The sequence below is a fragment of the Orbicella franksi genome, chromosome 15, assembly GCF_964199315.1.
Source record: "Orbicella franksi chromosome 15, jaOrbFran1.1, whole genome shotgun sequence".
In the NCBI taxonomy this organism is placed as follows: domain Eukaryota; kingdom Metazoa; phylum Cnidaria; class Anthozoa; order Scleractinia; family Merulinidae; genus Orbicella; species Orbicella franksi.
Genome location: NC_138159.1, coordinates 5,090,936 through 5,107,476, shown reverse-complemented (window position 1 = coordinate 5,107,476; position 16,541 = coordinate 5,090,936). Strand labels below are relative to the sequence as shown.

The following is a 16,541-nucleotide window of genomic DNA, read 5'->3' as shown; positions in this document are numbered from 1 at the left end:
TGAGTGCATTGTATCTTAACATATGATTTACAGATCGGTAATGGTCACATCACCCCTGTGGGGAGACGCCGTAGAAATCCTCAGCCACTCACTCTCGTTACCGCTGCGACACATGGATTTTCGTTTAAGTTTCCAAAAACTGACGATTTGTTTTCGGTGTCTTTCTCCCAATTTGGCTTTACTTTCCTTTATCCTTTGGATAAACTCGTCTATCAAACTCCGCATTTCTCTTACTAGTATTGTCTTGAAGTACACTGCAATGTAAAAAAAGAAGGCAAAATGTGTCAGCATACCAAGTTATTGGTCAGTTTTACACGTACAGTGTAATTTAACCAATCAGAGCAAAGCTCTTTTCTTTTCCTCTCAGCCAATCAGGTACAAAACTGGATCTTTTTTTTCGCGCGCTTTTTAACGTTTACGTGTTTTACTGCGCTTGTGACCAGTGGCAAGATTTCCCGCGCTTTCTGCCGGCTGCTTAAAAAAGGTTTCTTGGAAGTTGCCTGTGGGTTTCAAACGTTCACTCAATAGATACTTGGTTTATGTTCGAAGCAATCTGTTATAAACGTGCATAGAGTTTTTAGACTCTACCAAGGCTATCTCCACCTATCCGACAGAGCTCGTTAGTACAAGTGTTGCGTGACGAATTTCGTGTGACAAGTAATACGTAAAGAGCTTTGCGCGACGAGTGTGGCTTGCAAGTTGTGTGACGAGTCAAGAAAGGCAGTGGCAAAGAAGTCTTTGGCGTAGCAAACATTTTCTCACCTTCCTGTCGAACCTTTTGTCTTGCTCTTATACATCGTATGCACTCGTAGACAAGGGACAAGCAGAGGGCAATCCCTAACATCACGCATGCGTAGCGTAAGGCCTTGTTGAATGCTGGGGAACCGCTGTCCAGCAAACCGCCTGAAGTTTTCTCTTCAGCTGGTGTATCGGAGTTGGAGCTAGAGGTCTGTACAGAGAGAGAGAGAGAGATTACTTCATACCACAAGAATGGAGACATACCCCTGAGTGCTAATATATGTGCAGTAAAAGTTGTTTTATGTCGCAAACTAACACATCCTGTTTTTAGGTTGGTTTGTTTTTTTTTATTTGTTTTTTTTTTTTAACTGCTCAATGTCATTGCAAAGTGTTTTTGTTTTTTCGGTTCTGTAGTGTGGATTCCGAGAATATTCGTTTGTTGATGCGAATTAGCATTGGAAACTTTTCGCAAAATTAGTTATTTTTAACACGATTTTTCTGGCAATTTTGGTGAAGTTACGTTCAAGCAACAATTAGTAACAGCGATCATTCTTATAAACTTTATGTTAAAGGCGAGAAGGTCACCACGTAATGTTATGGAAGCATTCAGTTTGCCTGCTTTCAAGAATGAATTCACAGTTCACCCTAGATATAAGATAATTTTAATTTGCAAACACAACGATTTTTACAATCTTATCATTATATTGCCGTCGCCTCTCTTTTCGTTCATTCGTGTTCGTAATTTCAAGGGAGTTTTCTCATAGGGCTTGTCTAGTATTTATTTTACTTTTTTTGTTGTCAATCATTTGTTTTATTCTTTCATCTTGTCACGTCTATTCATTTGCACCCTGAATAGATCTTTATTGCTATTGTTACTGAGGTTATGCAGGACACCCTAACATGTGTGGGGCAAACATTGGGGAAAAGAAAGTCTGTCAATGATTGTACGGGTCACGTGACACTTAAGTTGCCTTTTGGGTTCCAAGAACAAAAGTGCAATTCTTCTAACTTATTTCTATACATTTCTTTTCATAATGATTGTAAGAATTTGTTACTCCATCAACTCAGTTTTCTCTTTTTGATGATTGTCCACCTTCTCTTCACCTAACGACTTAAAAATGTACTGTTCTTGGAAGGAGAATTAACTAGCCATTGCTTACCTCGATTGGCTTGACTTTTTTCTTAATCATTTCGAAAATCTCCGCCCTGTGAGAAAGCATGTAGCGCTCAAAGCACTTTCCAAGTCGTGTCGATTTGGGACTAAGTACGATTCCATACGCGGTCTGGTAGTCAAGGACACTGCTCACTCGTATCGAGGGATGGTCGAAGAGATCACTTCTCAGCCCCGCCGCATAAGTGTCCACCAGGACCCCTTCCACTTGTCTGTTGACAAGCGCCTCTGCAACCTCCTCGATACTGTGGTATTCTTTGTCTAAACATTTAAAACAGTGTATATTTTTATTATATAGACACGAGTGTTTTTACTGGAAAGTAAACCACTACGTCCGGGACCCGAGTGCGGTATTTTCCGTATCCTCACTAATAAGGATATTAATGACGTCATTTCAGGCTTTTTCGCGGTTGTTTGTGCAAACAGTCAGTTTGTCTATATAATTAAGAGAAAATTACATGGCGGAGCGAAGATATGAATTTTATCTGTATAAAAAAAAAAAAAACTGACAGAAATAAGGCGTGTTGACGTGAAATATTAACTGAAGAAGGTATCGTTGAATCTCAAGAACGTATGACAGTATAGCTAGCCCCTAACATATGTGTAACTAATTATATCTGAAGTGCTAAATTGTTTGCGAGTAGTCAGTGTCTGAACAGTACCTGGATCATGTTTAGCGTTTCGCCTCGTTCCCAAGTTATATTCGGGCGAATTGTATTCCGCTGCAATCTGGAATAACGAGCGTGGTGTAAGTTAATCATGAAATATCACATGGGGACTGATAAACTAGGCACTCTATCACTTTATTCCAAATTCGACACTTTAGAAACGAGAAGAAACCTGGGGCAAGTGTCATCTCGCAGCGGTTTGACTGTTACTGAGGACAGGACAAACGACTAGGAGCCATATTGTTCCCAGTAACGATCCCACAAGCCACTGCGAGATGATACTCGCACCAGATTTCTTGTCGTTTCTAAGCGACTTTTTCGACCAACTAGGGGAGAATTTTGAAACAGTTGCTTAACTTTTTCAATTTCTCCTCAAAGGTACAATTCTAAGAGTTCTACATTGGAAATGAGAAACTTAATAAACTGCAAAGCCGTGAACGAAGATCCTGCGTGATTGAAAGTCAGATCTTACAGGAGGTCTAATGAGGCAAACTTGAAAAGTAAAACGATGCGAAGTCGAAGGCTACTGCAAGGCTGACACCACGTAGTATGTTTAAAACAATATTTCGGCTGCCCAGACCAGCCTTCTTCAGGTTTAGATGTTACTAAATTATGAAAGTCAAATTACAATATTGTATGAAACGAAAAAAGACCGCTGCCAACCTTGGTTCCGTACAGCTTGATCTCACTATCTACACTGACCACTGTTAGCGCTGTCGTTATCATGGCCATTGTAATGGCTATGACGACGAGGCCGAATAATATCCATGCAGTTGCAAAGAATCGGCCTTTGTAGCTCAGAGGCGCTCGGTCACCATACCTGAGGATTTAGACGAATATGTTGGTGAAGTGTTGTTGAATAAATTAGTTCTTGTTACTATTATCCTTGCCAATCAGATCAAGGGCCGTTACGTACTCAACCAGCGGCAACTCGAAGCAAAATTATCCAACTGCTGTGAAACGCGAGGAAACATGCAAAGATTGTTAAGCGGGGAAAATGCTTTCGGTGGTAAGCGCAGCAAAACGTGTAACTTCTGTCAAGCGCGGGAAACACGCTTCCGGTAACCAGTGCGGAAAAACATGCTTCCGGTAACAAGCGCGGGAAAACATGCTTCCGGTAACTAGCGTGGGAAAACATGCTTCCGGCGACAAGCACAGGAAAAGATACAACGGGTAACAAGCGTGGGAAAACATACAACCAATTGTCAAGCACGGGAAAACTGGCAACTGCTGAAGAGAGCGGGAAAAAGTTCTTCCGGTGTCAAATGCGGGAAAACATGCAAGTGCCTACGAGGGTAAGGAAACATGTAGCCAGTGTCCGACACGGAATTAAATGTAACCAGTGTCGTACGCGGGAAAACGTTATAACCGCAGTCAAGCGCAGGAAAATTCACGTAACCCAATCACGACTGGATTTTGATTGGTTGAAAGTATGACGATTGCTTTTGATTGGATGAAAAATACCTGGTATGTTGGCTGTGATGTTACAGAACTTTGAACGATTTTTTTTCCCCGACCAATTATAAAGCGTGATTAAACTTCTTTATTGTAAGTATTACTCACCCCAGGGTAGTCATGGAAACAAAGGACCACCAAACTCCTTCCCAGGTGCCCCGAAGGAACGACTGAGGGAAATCGTCAGGGTTATTTTTTCTTTCCTGGTAATGACAAAGCAAAGAAAAAAGTCTTTTATACGCACTTTACGGTTGCGGAGAATGAAACAAAATCACTTCGAGCAAGTGTCAGATATAGCTTTGATGTAACTGCGTTTTAAAGAACCCTTTATTCTTATGCTGGACAAGAAAAAAGAGACATTTTGATTTGATATCATCGATGGCTTAGACTCCAGGTGAAGCGATGGCACTGGTTTGGTGTGTAGCCCAAGTCAACTGCTGAGCAGCGAAATCGTTCCAACTGAGAGTGCTTCGCACTGTGATTAAATGGTGTTTAAGGCGAAATCCGATACGAAATCGAACAATTTCAGTTTTTTAAAGGACAAAAACCTGGTACCAGAATAATTGTAGGTATTTTGCAGTTCTTTGTACATTTTCTTGAAGCTTAAGATATAAATAGCTGCCTGAAATAAAACCGAAAACATTTTCCAATGGGAACTCGAGAAAATAAATTTCAAACTTCAGAGAAATTTGTGCAAACACAGGAGAAATTTCATCACCAATTTCATTTCACCAGGACTTTCAGGTGTTTCATATGAGCTTCAAAATTTGTTTTTGACATTTGATGTTGTTAAAAATGATTATTTTCAGAAGATAGTTCAAACAGTCGCACAGAAGTTTCCGCAACGATGTAAATAATCTCGATACAAGGTTTTTGTCCACTCGTTGCTCGAACTTCAGGTGGATTCCTTCTTAAACGTTTCGTTTCTGATGAGAACAAACAAACATCTACTCACCAAACACCATATGATTACGCCCGCAATGTAAGCTGTAACTATGGGAAGAATAAACACAGGAAGACATTTGAGCAGCATGTGAAACATTGTGGTTTGAGTCGTAGAGACTTCTGGGTATACTATAAAAGCCACGCCTGCGGACTCTATAACTGGAGTATAGCCAAAGCCCCCTTTGTAAGAATCTTGGTCTTTGTGACCGTAAACAGGAAAAGTGAAATCTGTCAATTCATCCATTTCTTCTAGGAGTTTACGGCTCGAGTTTTTCGTTGATGACTCGTTCCTGCCGTTTGTTCCAAAATCAAGGACGGTTTGATGACGGTCGCGGCAATGTCCGCAGCATTCTTTCACCATGGACTGCAGGACTAGCGGAATGATTTGACCAGGTTTGCCATCTTCTGTGAAGTTGACGTACGGTGCGTAACGTCGCCAACTTGTCGTAAGACGACGCAGGCAGTGACAAGTGTCTGAAATAAAAACAAAGAAACAGGCGTTTAAATTGTGGAATAAGTGAATAAAGATGGTGAATTTTAAGCTCGGTAATGAAATGTGAAAAGTGAACTGATCAACATGACACGAGCGTGGGACAAAGAAAAAAATCTGTGTCCCCAACAGGAATCGAACCCGTGACCTCCCGACCACGTGGCGAGCGCTCAATCCACTGAGCTACGAGAACTCATGGAGAGCAAGGTCATTTAGCTGAGTTCATATGTGACAGGTGTCCTGCATACTGCTTGGATCAGCACTGTCGAAGTCATTGTGAGTGGGATAAGTGAGTAAAGATGGGGATTTGATCAGTTCACTTTTCACTTTTTATTACCGAGCTTAAAATTCACCATCTTTGTTCACTTATAGCTCAGCTCAGTGGGTAGAGCGCCCGCCCAGTGTTCGGGAGTTCATGGTTTCGATTCCTGTCGGGGACTTTTCTTTGTCCCACGCTCGTGTCATGTTGATCAGTTCACTTTTTACAAGCGTTAAAATTGTTTGTTTGTTTTTGTGAACGGCGTCAAGGGAAATGTAGCCAAAGTTGTGTTTCGATGCAGATTTCGAGTAGGCAAGAGCATCTAACTGTTTCTGATCAGCTTGGCTATAAAAAAATCGTTTCTTAATCAAATTAACACCAGGCATTGAGACTTGAACTGCAATTTTGGCAACGCGTACATCTTTTGAGTGAAATAGCCGCTGCCATGACAGCAACAATATGAAAATCTCAATTTTAGTAAAACGCGAGTTTTTGCACGATCTAGAAGTGCTCAATATACAAAAATCAGCCAAAACATTCCCTCAGTTTGATTTGTAAGAATTTTCAAACCATTTTAATATGATGGTGTAACTCATAATAGGGTATATTGCGCGATCAGTTATTCACGAAGTCAATATTTTCAGCTTATTTATCTAGTAAACAAGTAGTCAGTCGATTGAGATACTGTCTGTGGTGTTCATCTTTTAGATATCAAAATGACAAAACCTGCTGTGACTTTGTTGCGATCCCTAATACAGCACCATAATTTTTAGCTCAGGTATAGGCACATTTTTTCTCTAGGCCTATTTGCAAACACTATCGCCATGAAACGTTTTTTTTTATTATTATTATTATTTCCTGCCATTTCCTTGTTATTTAATCTAGAGTTCAATCATCTAATCCAAAATCCTTGTAATTTCTTTAAAAAACAACAACACAAAAACAAAGCAAAAAAACGAGAGAACGAGCTTACCGCCGTAAGTAAACGGCGTATACGGTCCCAGTCCTTTAGCCGTTTTTGCTGCGACTCTGATTTTGTACTTGGAATAAGGCTCCAGATTTTCCAACGTTACAGTTTCCACGCTAACTGTCTCTTGTAGCTCGAGCTCAAAATCCTTACGTACGCCGCCAACCATCACTCGCTGATAGGTCACGTGATAACTTAACAGTTTTCCGTTCATAAATTTCCGGGGGACTTTTTTCCAGGTCACCTGGATCTTGTGAGGTGACATATAGCTAATGGCTTTAACGTCTCGAGGAGGTTTACTAGGTACTAGGGAGAAAAAAAAAATATTAGAGGTTAACTCAAGTTGGTGGCTTGTTACAACTTTCATCTTTCTGGAAAAATTACCAAAATCGTTTCCTTTCCTAAGGTTTCCTCTCGATCGTATAACCATCTTAAATGAACAACTCCACCAAACAACAGCAACAGCCGCAAATTTTTGCCAATTTTAAGCATCAGGGCTTGGCCGCTACGTTCGCATTGTTGATCGCCATACTTTGCACATGTTGTTGCAGTGAAAATAAAGCCTATTAAGATTTTAAAGTGGTACTATGACAAAAATCCCATCTTTCCTATCTATGCCATTTTAAAACATAAACGAGTAGCCTGCATCAGAAGACAAATGCTGTTTACTTTTTTCATATATCTCTTTTCGCTCCAGAGATACTCAAGTTTTTAAAATATGCAAATTATACACTGATGACGTCATACACTCAACCAAATTTTCATCAAATATAATGAAGAAAGATATCTCAGCCAATTTGTATAAGAAATGTTTGATTCTTTGCAGTAAGATTCTACTAAATGTGCTCCGCAACATGAGCTTGACAGTTTTGTTACCATAGCAACATACTGGGTTCCAGACCTCCCCAATATAAATGGCTTTTCTGGCCACCTTTGGCATTCTATTTTGATATTTGCTGATGGTGCCTCATATGCATGATCCAGCAAGCATATGAATATGTTAGGTCGAGTTCATGGCCTTTTTAAATATTTTTCGAGCTGAAAATCACTAAAATATTGAAATCAAGTAGGTGGGGACTGGAAAAGAGTGAGTTGCCATGGGAACAAAATTTTTTGTTGCTGTAGGTGTGTTATCTGTAGAACTATTAGCCTACCGAGTTTCAGGGGTCTGTGCTGGAAATTGACCAAGACAGCTCTATTTATATACTTGATGTACTATTGGTTTGAGCATATGATCATTATGATGTCATCAGCTATCTCATTTGCATATTTTACACATTTTTCAAACTTAAATATCTCCGGAACGAATGCAGATATTTGCAAACGGTAAACGGCATTTTTATTCTTTCATGCCATTCTATGTGATACACCAAAAAAATCAAGGGGTAAAAATTTGATTATAGTACCACTTTAAGGACAACCTTCCGGAAATAGGCAAATCCAAATAGCAGTTTAAGAGAAATAAGTAACTAATCACCTAAGGAGAAGTCTCGATATTTAAGAAAAACTTGTACCGTGTTTCTATCGAGTTATAGAAACACGAGTGGAAGTTTGGGAGAAGGAGAAATGCTATGGGAACACTAGCCGACAGTCGAGTGTTCCACAGCTTTTTATCAACTATCACCTCATTGAAATTGAGAGCGAATAATTAATTGTTTATTATAAATCTACAAGTCGCTCAAAACCTTATCTAAATCCTCTTCACAGACACGTCGAAAACGCAAAGAAGTAGCCGCCATTTTGTTAACAAGCGCACGCTGCTAGGCTACTTACTATCTACAACAGAATAGAGAGTGAGTAGCGTAGCCAATCAGCGAATGAGATTAGCTAACAGATTTATACTAAAACTTGATAGAAATACGGAGAACATGTTTTCTATTTCTTTTAGAAAATTCCGCGTGGAAAATAAAAACATCATCAAAATATAAATTCTCTTTGCTCGCGCCATCATTACGTCAACAGCTCATGCTAGTTCTGTGTCTCTATCAAACCAATCAGCGCGTGCGTGTATTTTCTTAACGAGTCCATAAGTAGCCGCAAGTTGAACTTGCATGGAGACCTGCGTTGGGTGGCAATACGGACTAGCAAGTTTCCTCACAAGTACAAGTCGCAAAAGAAAAACATTTCAAGGCCATCGCTCGCAGACATACCCTGTGTTTCATTGGCTAATAGGTTGCCATAACAACGACTGGACGTCACTCAACTTGCGTCGACTTGCGTGCATAAATTTGATCTCGACTTAAGTGAGCGCAAGTCAACGCAAGTGCACACAAGTCCTTGCCAAACGGAATCGCAAGTAGACCCAAGTTTTCAACTTGCGTCTTCTTGCGAGTCCGTTTGCTCAAATCTTTAAAAACGATATTCTCCCAAAGAGAATGATAGGAACTGAATGGAACACAGCATGGAGAATTTCGATGTTGATACTTACTATCGTCACTGGTGTTAAACGAAATGTGGTCAACTTTCCCATTGCCTGCTCCGGTGTATGCCAAAATCTTGACGTGGTATTCTGTGAATTTATCAAGTGACTTGAGCTGAACTGAAAAGAAATCATGAGGCTTTGTTTCGGTCTGTTGATAAGTCTGATTGCGTGCTTGATAGTAGGTTATGCGGTAACCCAGTATTTCACCGTTACGCGACTCTTCGGGAACTCGATTCCAGCTGATTACTACAAACTTGTCCAGGATGTCCGCGTCAATGTTAGCCGGTGGTTTCGTGGGAACTAGATAGAGGAAAAACATGGAGGGTTATACGTGGATATTTTTTACAAACCGATTGAAAAGATGACCATGTCAACCTCGTCCCCAAATATTTGTTTCTAGGCATGCGTAGAGAGAACAACCGCCGTCACCTTTAAGAAGTGCTTTTGTTATGTGTTTGGGAACGACAGTTCAGAGTATTAATGCAATTTGCGCAACAAACGTTTTTCAGATAGTCTCCTTTGTCTGGGCAATTCATCAAGACCTTACCAATACCACATTTTTTAAAATTTATATGTATACATAGCTTGATGGTATAACAAATTAAACGTACCTCGTCATATGACCCGATGTTAACCACCCTTGTTAGGTTGACATAATTATGTTAATTTTCAGTGGTGGATTCAGACCTTGCGCTTGAGGGGGGGGGGGGGGGGGGTAAGTTGCTTGCCCTGCCGGCTTTTCTTCCTTCTGCGATTTTTTTTTTTACCCAATATAAGGGAGGGGAGGCGCGGGCCTCCCAGGCCCCTCCGCTAGATCCACTACTGATTTTGTTGTCAAAGAATCAATGTCACAGGATGGCAAATCCTAATCTTTCAAGGTTTATCATTTGTAATCCGTCTCAATCTTCCCCGATCTTAACCATCCTTACTCTTTTTTAGTTTATTTTTACCTCTTTAATGTTATTCTACCGGAGTAAGCTATTATTTCGAAGTTTCTTTCAATTGCAAGCAGTAGGCCATTTCCAAGTTGTCTTTTGCCTCGGTGTCAAAACGAGTCTTCGGGCGAAACCACTCATATGAAAATTTGTTTCTTCTACAGGTTCTTTTTCATGCAAATAAAACTCATTACACGAGGGCTCGTTTTCAAACAGAGGCACAAGGTAACTCGGAAATGGTATATTATGTTTCATATAGATTTTCCTGTTCTTACCTCCTTCCCGGGTTTTCGCGTAAGCCGCTTTGCTGTAGTTCCCATTTTGTGTCGTGCGCGCTGCAACTCGGATCTTGTATCTAGTGAACATTCTAAGCCCAGTTAATGTAATTTCGTTGGTGTGCCCTGTCTTATTTTCTCCACTCCTTTTTGGATGCCCGTCTGCCTCATACTTTACACTGAATCCTCGGAAACTATTATTGGATGAAATGTCTATGGAACTCCACTTTACATGAATAGTTGAATTCCCTGTGGCCACAGCAGTGACATTTTCAGGAACAGTCTTCGGTGCTGAAAATAAAATATGTTCCAATCCTTGTCTGGTGTGTCACAATTGAGGTATTTTTGCATTTAATACAGTTTCGGGACTGTCCTAGGTAAAAAGTTAAAAAGGCGGCCATACGGACTTTTACATAGTGATTTTTTGTGTCTGTAGAAGTTTGTTAACCAATTAGGAGATCTATAATGATTAGTCCTCATCCGGACAAAACAACTGCCCATAACTACCCCTCCACGGGGCTCTTCGGGTAATTGTCTGTGCGCAGGCGTACATGACCCTCTTTTGGACAGGACCCGTGTGTGGCCTATTGCCAACACACGTACCAAAACCTCAAAAGTGACCGTCTTGCAGCTGCTGGGACGATGCGACTTATAAACTTGTGCACTGATTCATACCCAGAATCTACCTGTTGTCATTTTGCCTGTTGTCAATTTTGTTTTGTGATATCTCAGCAATCACTTTAAAGGAGCTCAGTCACGGTTTGCGCATATTGAAAAGTTTAGCTTAAATTCTTTAAATTCGTCGCTTGTAATCCGTGCTAATCTTCTCCATCCTTAGCCATCCTTGTTCCTTTATGGTTTATTATTATCTCTTTGGTGTTTTTCTATCTTATTCAACTGTTATTTTCAGGTTTCCTACCATTTAAAGGTAATTTTGTATGTGGCCAAAATAACTCAAAATTCCGTGACTGAGCCCCTTTAAGTTTCAGTTCATTTCTGAGTTACCTGTTAAAAACAGGCCATTTCTCTGCCGACAGATATCATTTTGCCCAATTTCTAACTATTATTGGGGGGGGGGGGGGCGGGATTAGCTGAACTCTATTCATATTCTCCTATTTGTAAGAAAAAAGAGAGAGAGCTTCTTGCCTAATGAAGACAAAACTTTGCGCAGCGGAGCTTCTTGAATAGACCAGTTTCGTATACTCGGTATTGGACTGGAACCAGCTTGCAATGGAGGTTAATGCGGGAGAATATCATTAAAAACAGCGTTACGTCATTTGCATTTGAATAGATTGCCTGCATGAGCCTCACTTGCAAGCTAGTTCCAGTGCAATACCGTGAGTACGAATATGGTCTATTGGTAGAATAACTCTCGTGAGAAAGGTGTTTTAGAAACACTCTTAGGTGCAGAATTACGGAAAATTAATTCATCATCGTCCACAAACTTGCTCAGATTTCACTCATTAAATGTAAATGCCATTGTCTTACCCTCCGCGCCACAGAGCAGCGTAAATTTATGTCCTTCACTCGCCGGCAATGAAAAAATTGTTTTCTTTATACGAACCTGGCTGGTGAGTTGTCGTGTTTTTATATTCACTTGATGGACCTTCGCCCTTGGCCGTCGCGGCGAACACTTTAACAGAGTAATTTGTGTACTCTTGTAGGCCCTTAATGACCTTGGAAAATTCACTCCCGCTGACATTAGCATAGTTTACTTCCCCCAAAGTACTGTTATACACCTCAACGATGTAATTGATGATTTCTCCATTTGTTTTGCACTCCGTTACTGGATCCCATTTCACTTTGATGCTCGTGGTGCTGTCTGGGCTGGCGCTGACATTTGCCGGTGGGTCCCCAGGAACTGTGGGATGGTAAAGTAGGAGCACGTTACACTTGCTATCTATGAGTTCTGTGCCCGGAATTTGTTCAATCATGATCATTACACTCACCTCCCATAATGCATTGAAACTGTTACTCGCCAACACCAAATCTAAATCTGATTACGTGGCATTAAGGGCGTCACGTAATGTTGCGTAACAAGTAATGCATTTATTTATTAATAGCGCAGAGTTCTTGATGAGGACGCGCGGTGTGAAGCATTGAACAATCCGACTGCCTTTCTCCCAACATTCGGAAATCAATCGGAAATTTTCGGCTGATTTTTATACGTTACCTTACCTTGTAAATTATTTTTATTATTCTATGTTACTAGAAGTCAACGGTCAGATAAAACCCGAACAATAAAAGAACCGTAACCAGTCCTCGGTAGGGTTAAGTCTGCACACGAGCCAAGTGGCCCATCAGGCCGCAGCTTATCCCGGTTTCTGTGGCATGAAGCGACTAGAAGTATTTCTTCTCCCCCCTGGATGGGATGCCAGTCCATCGTAGGGTTACCTCCAGCATTACGTTCCCTGGTACCCATTTTTACACCTGAGTTGAATGAGGTACTGTGAGAATAAAGTGTCTTGCCTGAGAGCACAACGCAATGTCCCCGGCCAGGGCTCGAACCCAGACCACTCAATCCGGAGACGAGCGCACTAACCATGAGGCCTCCCCTGTCTTCGGTACAATTGTTCAATGGTCAATGGTAGAGGCACGGTGGCCTCATGGTTAGTGCGCTCGCACAAATGGGTACTGGCGAATTTACTGCCTGGGGTAACCCTACGATGGACTAGCGTCCCATCTAGGGGCGATTAGAAATACTCCTACTCGCTACAGAACCGGGATATCCTCCGGCCTGATGGGCCACTTGGTTCGTATTCAGACTTTACCCTACACAAGCAATTGATTAAGGGAAATGTAGATATGATTGAAATTTTTTGAACGAAAACGTGACTCAAGTGAACTGACCAGTTGATTAAATAATCGATCGATCAATCGAGCAATCAATCAATCAATCAATCAATCAATCAATCAATCAAGTAATTCTTTTAGATTTCAAATTTCTTTTAGTACGTTTGCGGATCCCGCAAACCTACGCCTGTTCGAAGCATTTTACATACGAAAATACAAACCTACTCTCAACTCCCGAGTGGAATGCAGCGAATTTGCGGACGTTTTGTTCCAATGACTATTTTAGCATATCTAGCGAGACTTTTTGTATATTGACACTCGCCCATTAGATCATAATATTCGTATTTTATTACATATGTTCCTTATTATTTATCTAAAACATTTTATTCCGTCCATTCTTTCGCTTTTCACACGTTTTTACTTTACATTTGTATTTGAGCCTTACGCGGAATATTTCTCTTATCCCCCGCCCCCCCCCCCCCCCCCCGATGATGCTGTGGATCGGCGAAAGCTTGGATATTTAAAAGTTTTTACAGTAGTTTAAGGTCTCAATTTAACTTTTGTCATCTTTTAGATTTGTTTAGTGTTTCAATACGGATTTTTTTAACACTTCTCATAGTGGATAGGATGGTTTAAGATTTTTATCGACTTAACGTATGTAAATGTCGATCGATCGATCAGTCAATCGGTAAATCTGTCAGTCAGTCAGTCAGCCAGCCAGCCAGTCAGTCAGTCAGTCAGTCAGTCAGTCCGTTAGTCAGTCAGAAAGTCAGTCAGTCAGTCAGTCAGTCAGAAAGTCAGTCAGTCAGTCAGTCAGTCAGAAAGTCAGTCAGTCAGTCAGACAGTCAGTCAGACAGTCAGTCAGTCAGTCAGTCAGCCAGTTAGTGACAGGACCTCCCAGGGGTTTTGGGGGAACAAGGGAACCTGATCATATATTTCAAGGGAACAGAGATATTTTTGGGATCAACTTAAAGAAACAAGGGATGTTTCCTAGATCCTCTATTAAAGGGAACCTTGAACAAAATGAAATCAAGCGAAAATGCAATTTATTTATATGGAACAAGAGAGAAAAAGTGAAATTTTCAAGGTATCAGGAGAACATCCTACGACCCCTGGGAGGCTCTCTTAATCAGTCACTCAAAATTCCTTCGGCGAAGGTAGCACTTAAATCAATTAAATAGTTATACTAGTAGTAATCGTAGATTAAAGAGTGCGTTCGAGTACTGGTGGTTCGGTATGTTGAAAAAGCAAAAATTCTAGGAAAAGCATTTTGTGCCGGAGCTGATAGGTAGACGTGAAATTTGGCTCCCTACAGCGGGAGCGAAAACAAATGAATTGATCGAAAAGCACGTGCATACGAGAGGGTTTGTTCGCGTTTATACATGTATCGTGTAATATTTAACAGGTCCGACCAGTCAGTATAAAACACGGACTGCAGTCGGTAGGCCGCATTTAGTCTGCAGTCCGCGTTTTATACCCGAGTCCGTGTTTTATACCCAGTCCGTAATGCTTATTCCTCGTTTTATGCCTCAGTCCGTGTTTTATACCCAGTCCTGGAGTCCGCAGTCCGCAGTCCGCAGTCCGCAGTCCGCAGTCCGCAGTCCATATTTCATACTGACCGGAACCCTACGATTCTCGACTGTGTAAATCTACACAAACGTTGCCTGTTTCGTCGGAATGCGATACAACGTGCATTTATTACCCAAACTAGGACAATTATTCTATTTACGAACACGACTTTGAATCGCCTTGGCTTTGGAAGAACAGCTATTGAGCATTTTCAAGTCCGAAACAGTGAAACGGAGGACATGTTGGTGTACTAAAGTAATCCTGTGGGGGTTGAACTCTTTTCCTATGAAAACACTTTCGTTGGGTTTATGTTACATATTTTGCAAACAGAAATCTAGTCCAGCAAAGTGAAACTACACATTTCCTCCTTTGATTTATTCAGCAGAAAGCAACGTTCGTTTTGGTCGAAGAGAAGAGGGTACACGACACGCAGCCAAACTACAGTTTTCTGTTGGTACGAAAAGTCGTACACATTTCGTAATGACATGTCTGCAAGGTTTTTAAATACCATTAACACTAACTTGAAACTTTAAATAAACCACTCATCCGCTACAGTCTACAATAAGCTGCCTTGACACTCGGAAGTCCGCAATATTGCACAACACTCGAAAGATCACCTGGACGAACAGGGATATGATGTCATTCGCCCCTGAAGAATTTTTTTTTTGGGGGGGGGGGGATTGGTGTCCATTGAGAGATACATACTCAGCAACTCAATTTTTTTGTCCATTACCCGATTAGAACCTCTCGAACGCAATCAATCAATGAATCAATCAAAACCTATTTTAAGAAAAACGAATTCCTCACCTCCCTCTTGTGTTTTGCTATAACTCGGGTTGCTGTACTTCCCATACGGAGTTGTAACTTCCGTCCCATCTTTAGCAACGATGTTTATTGCTTTCGCTTTGACGCGGTATCTCGTATAGCTCCGCAGACCAGTAAGAAGTTCTGTATGTGAGCTTATTATATCTGTTATTTCAGTGATGTTCTTGTATTTGCAGGGATTGCAACCCTTATCCAATTCCTCTGGCTTATTTCGTTTCATTTCGCAATACTCTATTGTGAGGTTCTTTGCTCTCAACCGGTCGTGAATGTGTTCTATTTTCCATGTGACCATAATAGTGGAGTTGCTTTGAGCTTCTGCAGTGACGTTCAAGACAACGTCAGGAGCTGGTAATGAAAGGTAAAAGGGAACTCGATCAGTTCAACATTTTTGACAAGCTCCGAGATTTCACAAATTTCACCGAACACTGTTTCCATTGTTTGGTGGCCTGATATGATCATTTTTTTTTCAATACATCATCTGCGCGTAAATAACAGCATGAGCTGTTTATCGACATAAAAAGCTGATCCTGAAGTTTAAATCGCGGCACCGTTAGTACTTAACGTGTTCACAAACTGAAACAATGTACAAATCGAAAACTATGCATCCTTTGTTGTCTCAGTACACGTCCACAAAATAAGAGGAGAGGAGGGGGCGCTTATTTTGAATTTTGGCCGATAGGAGGGACGCTTATTCGAAGGGGGCGCTTATTCGAGGGGGGAGGGGGCTAATTCGACGATATACGGCATTCCTTTTCTCTTTGGTTTCTGTAACTGTCACTCAACGGACACCGTGACTTGTCGCGCAGAAAAACGTGACCTGTTGCTATCGGACTGATTGATAGATTAAGCCCGTTTATACATTCGCTATTTTTAGTCATACCTTTTTTTGCAATACATTCTCGTCCATTGCCAAGTGCCGTTCTACAAGGTATTAATTTTGATTTGTGTTTGTTTTTAAAGCCTAGTCAAGAATTTAAGCTTCTAGAAATTGTCGGTCCAAAAGGATTAGTCAAAATTTTATCCATTCTG

General features: G+C 41.0%; 2 protein-coding genes across 4 annotated transcripts in view; both read right to left on the bottom strand.

Moving 5' to 3' along the window:
• LOC145469679 (uncharacterized) overlaps positions 1-16,541 on the bottom strand; it is a 159,729-nt gene that overhangs the window by 40,211 nt on the left and 102,977 nt on the right. The window lies entirely within an intron of this gene.
• Positions 27-16,541, bottom strand: part of LOC145469688 (protein sidekick-1-like) — a 36,211-nt gene continuing 19,696 nt past the window's right edge. For all 3 annotated transcript variants that reach the window (XM_081453461.1, XM_081453462.1, XM_081453463.1), the window contains exons 10-21: positions 15,495-15,857; positions 11,890-12,186; positions 10,326-10,616; positions 9,122-9,415; positions 6,700-6,999; positions 4,988-5,451; positions 4,141-4,235; positions 3,241-3,397; positions 2,572-2,638; positions 1,899-2,170; positions 763-949; positions 27-254 (exon numbers count right to left, since the gene is read on the bottom strand). In XM_081453461.1, the coding sequence (XP_081309587.1) occupies positions 28-254; positions 763-949; positions 1,899-2,170; positions 2,572-2,638; positions 3,241-3,397; positions 4,141-4,235; positions 4,988-5,451; positions 6,700-6,999; positions 9,122-9,415; positions 10,326-10,616; positions 11,890-12,186; positions 15,495-15,857 (3,014 nt within the window). In that variant the 3' untranslated portion in view covers position 27. The remainder of the gene's footprint in view (positions 255-762; positions 950-1,898; positions 2,171-2,571; positions 2,639-3,240; positions 3,398-4,140; positions 4,236-4,987; positions 5,452-6,699; positions 7,000-9,121; positions 9,416-10,325; positions 10,617-11,889; positions 12,187-15,494; positions 15,858-16,541) is intronic.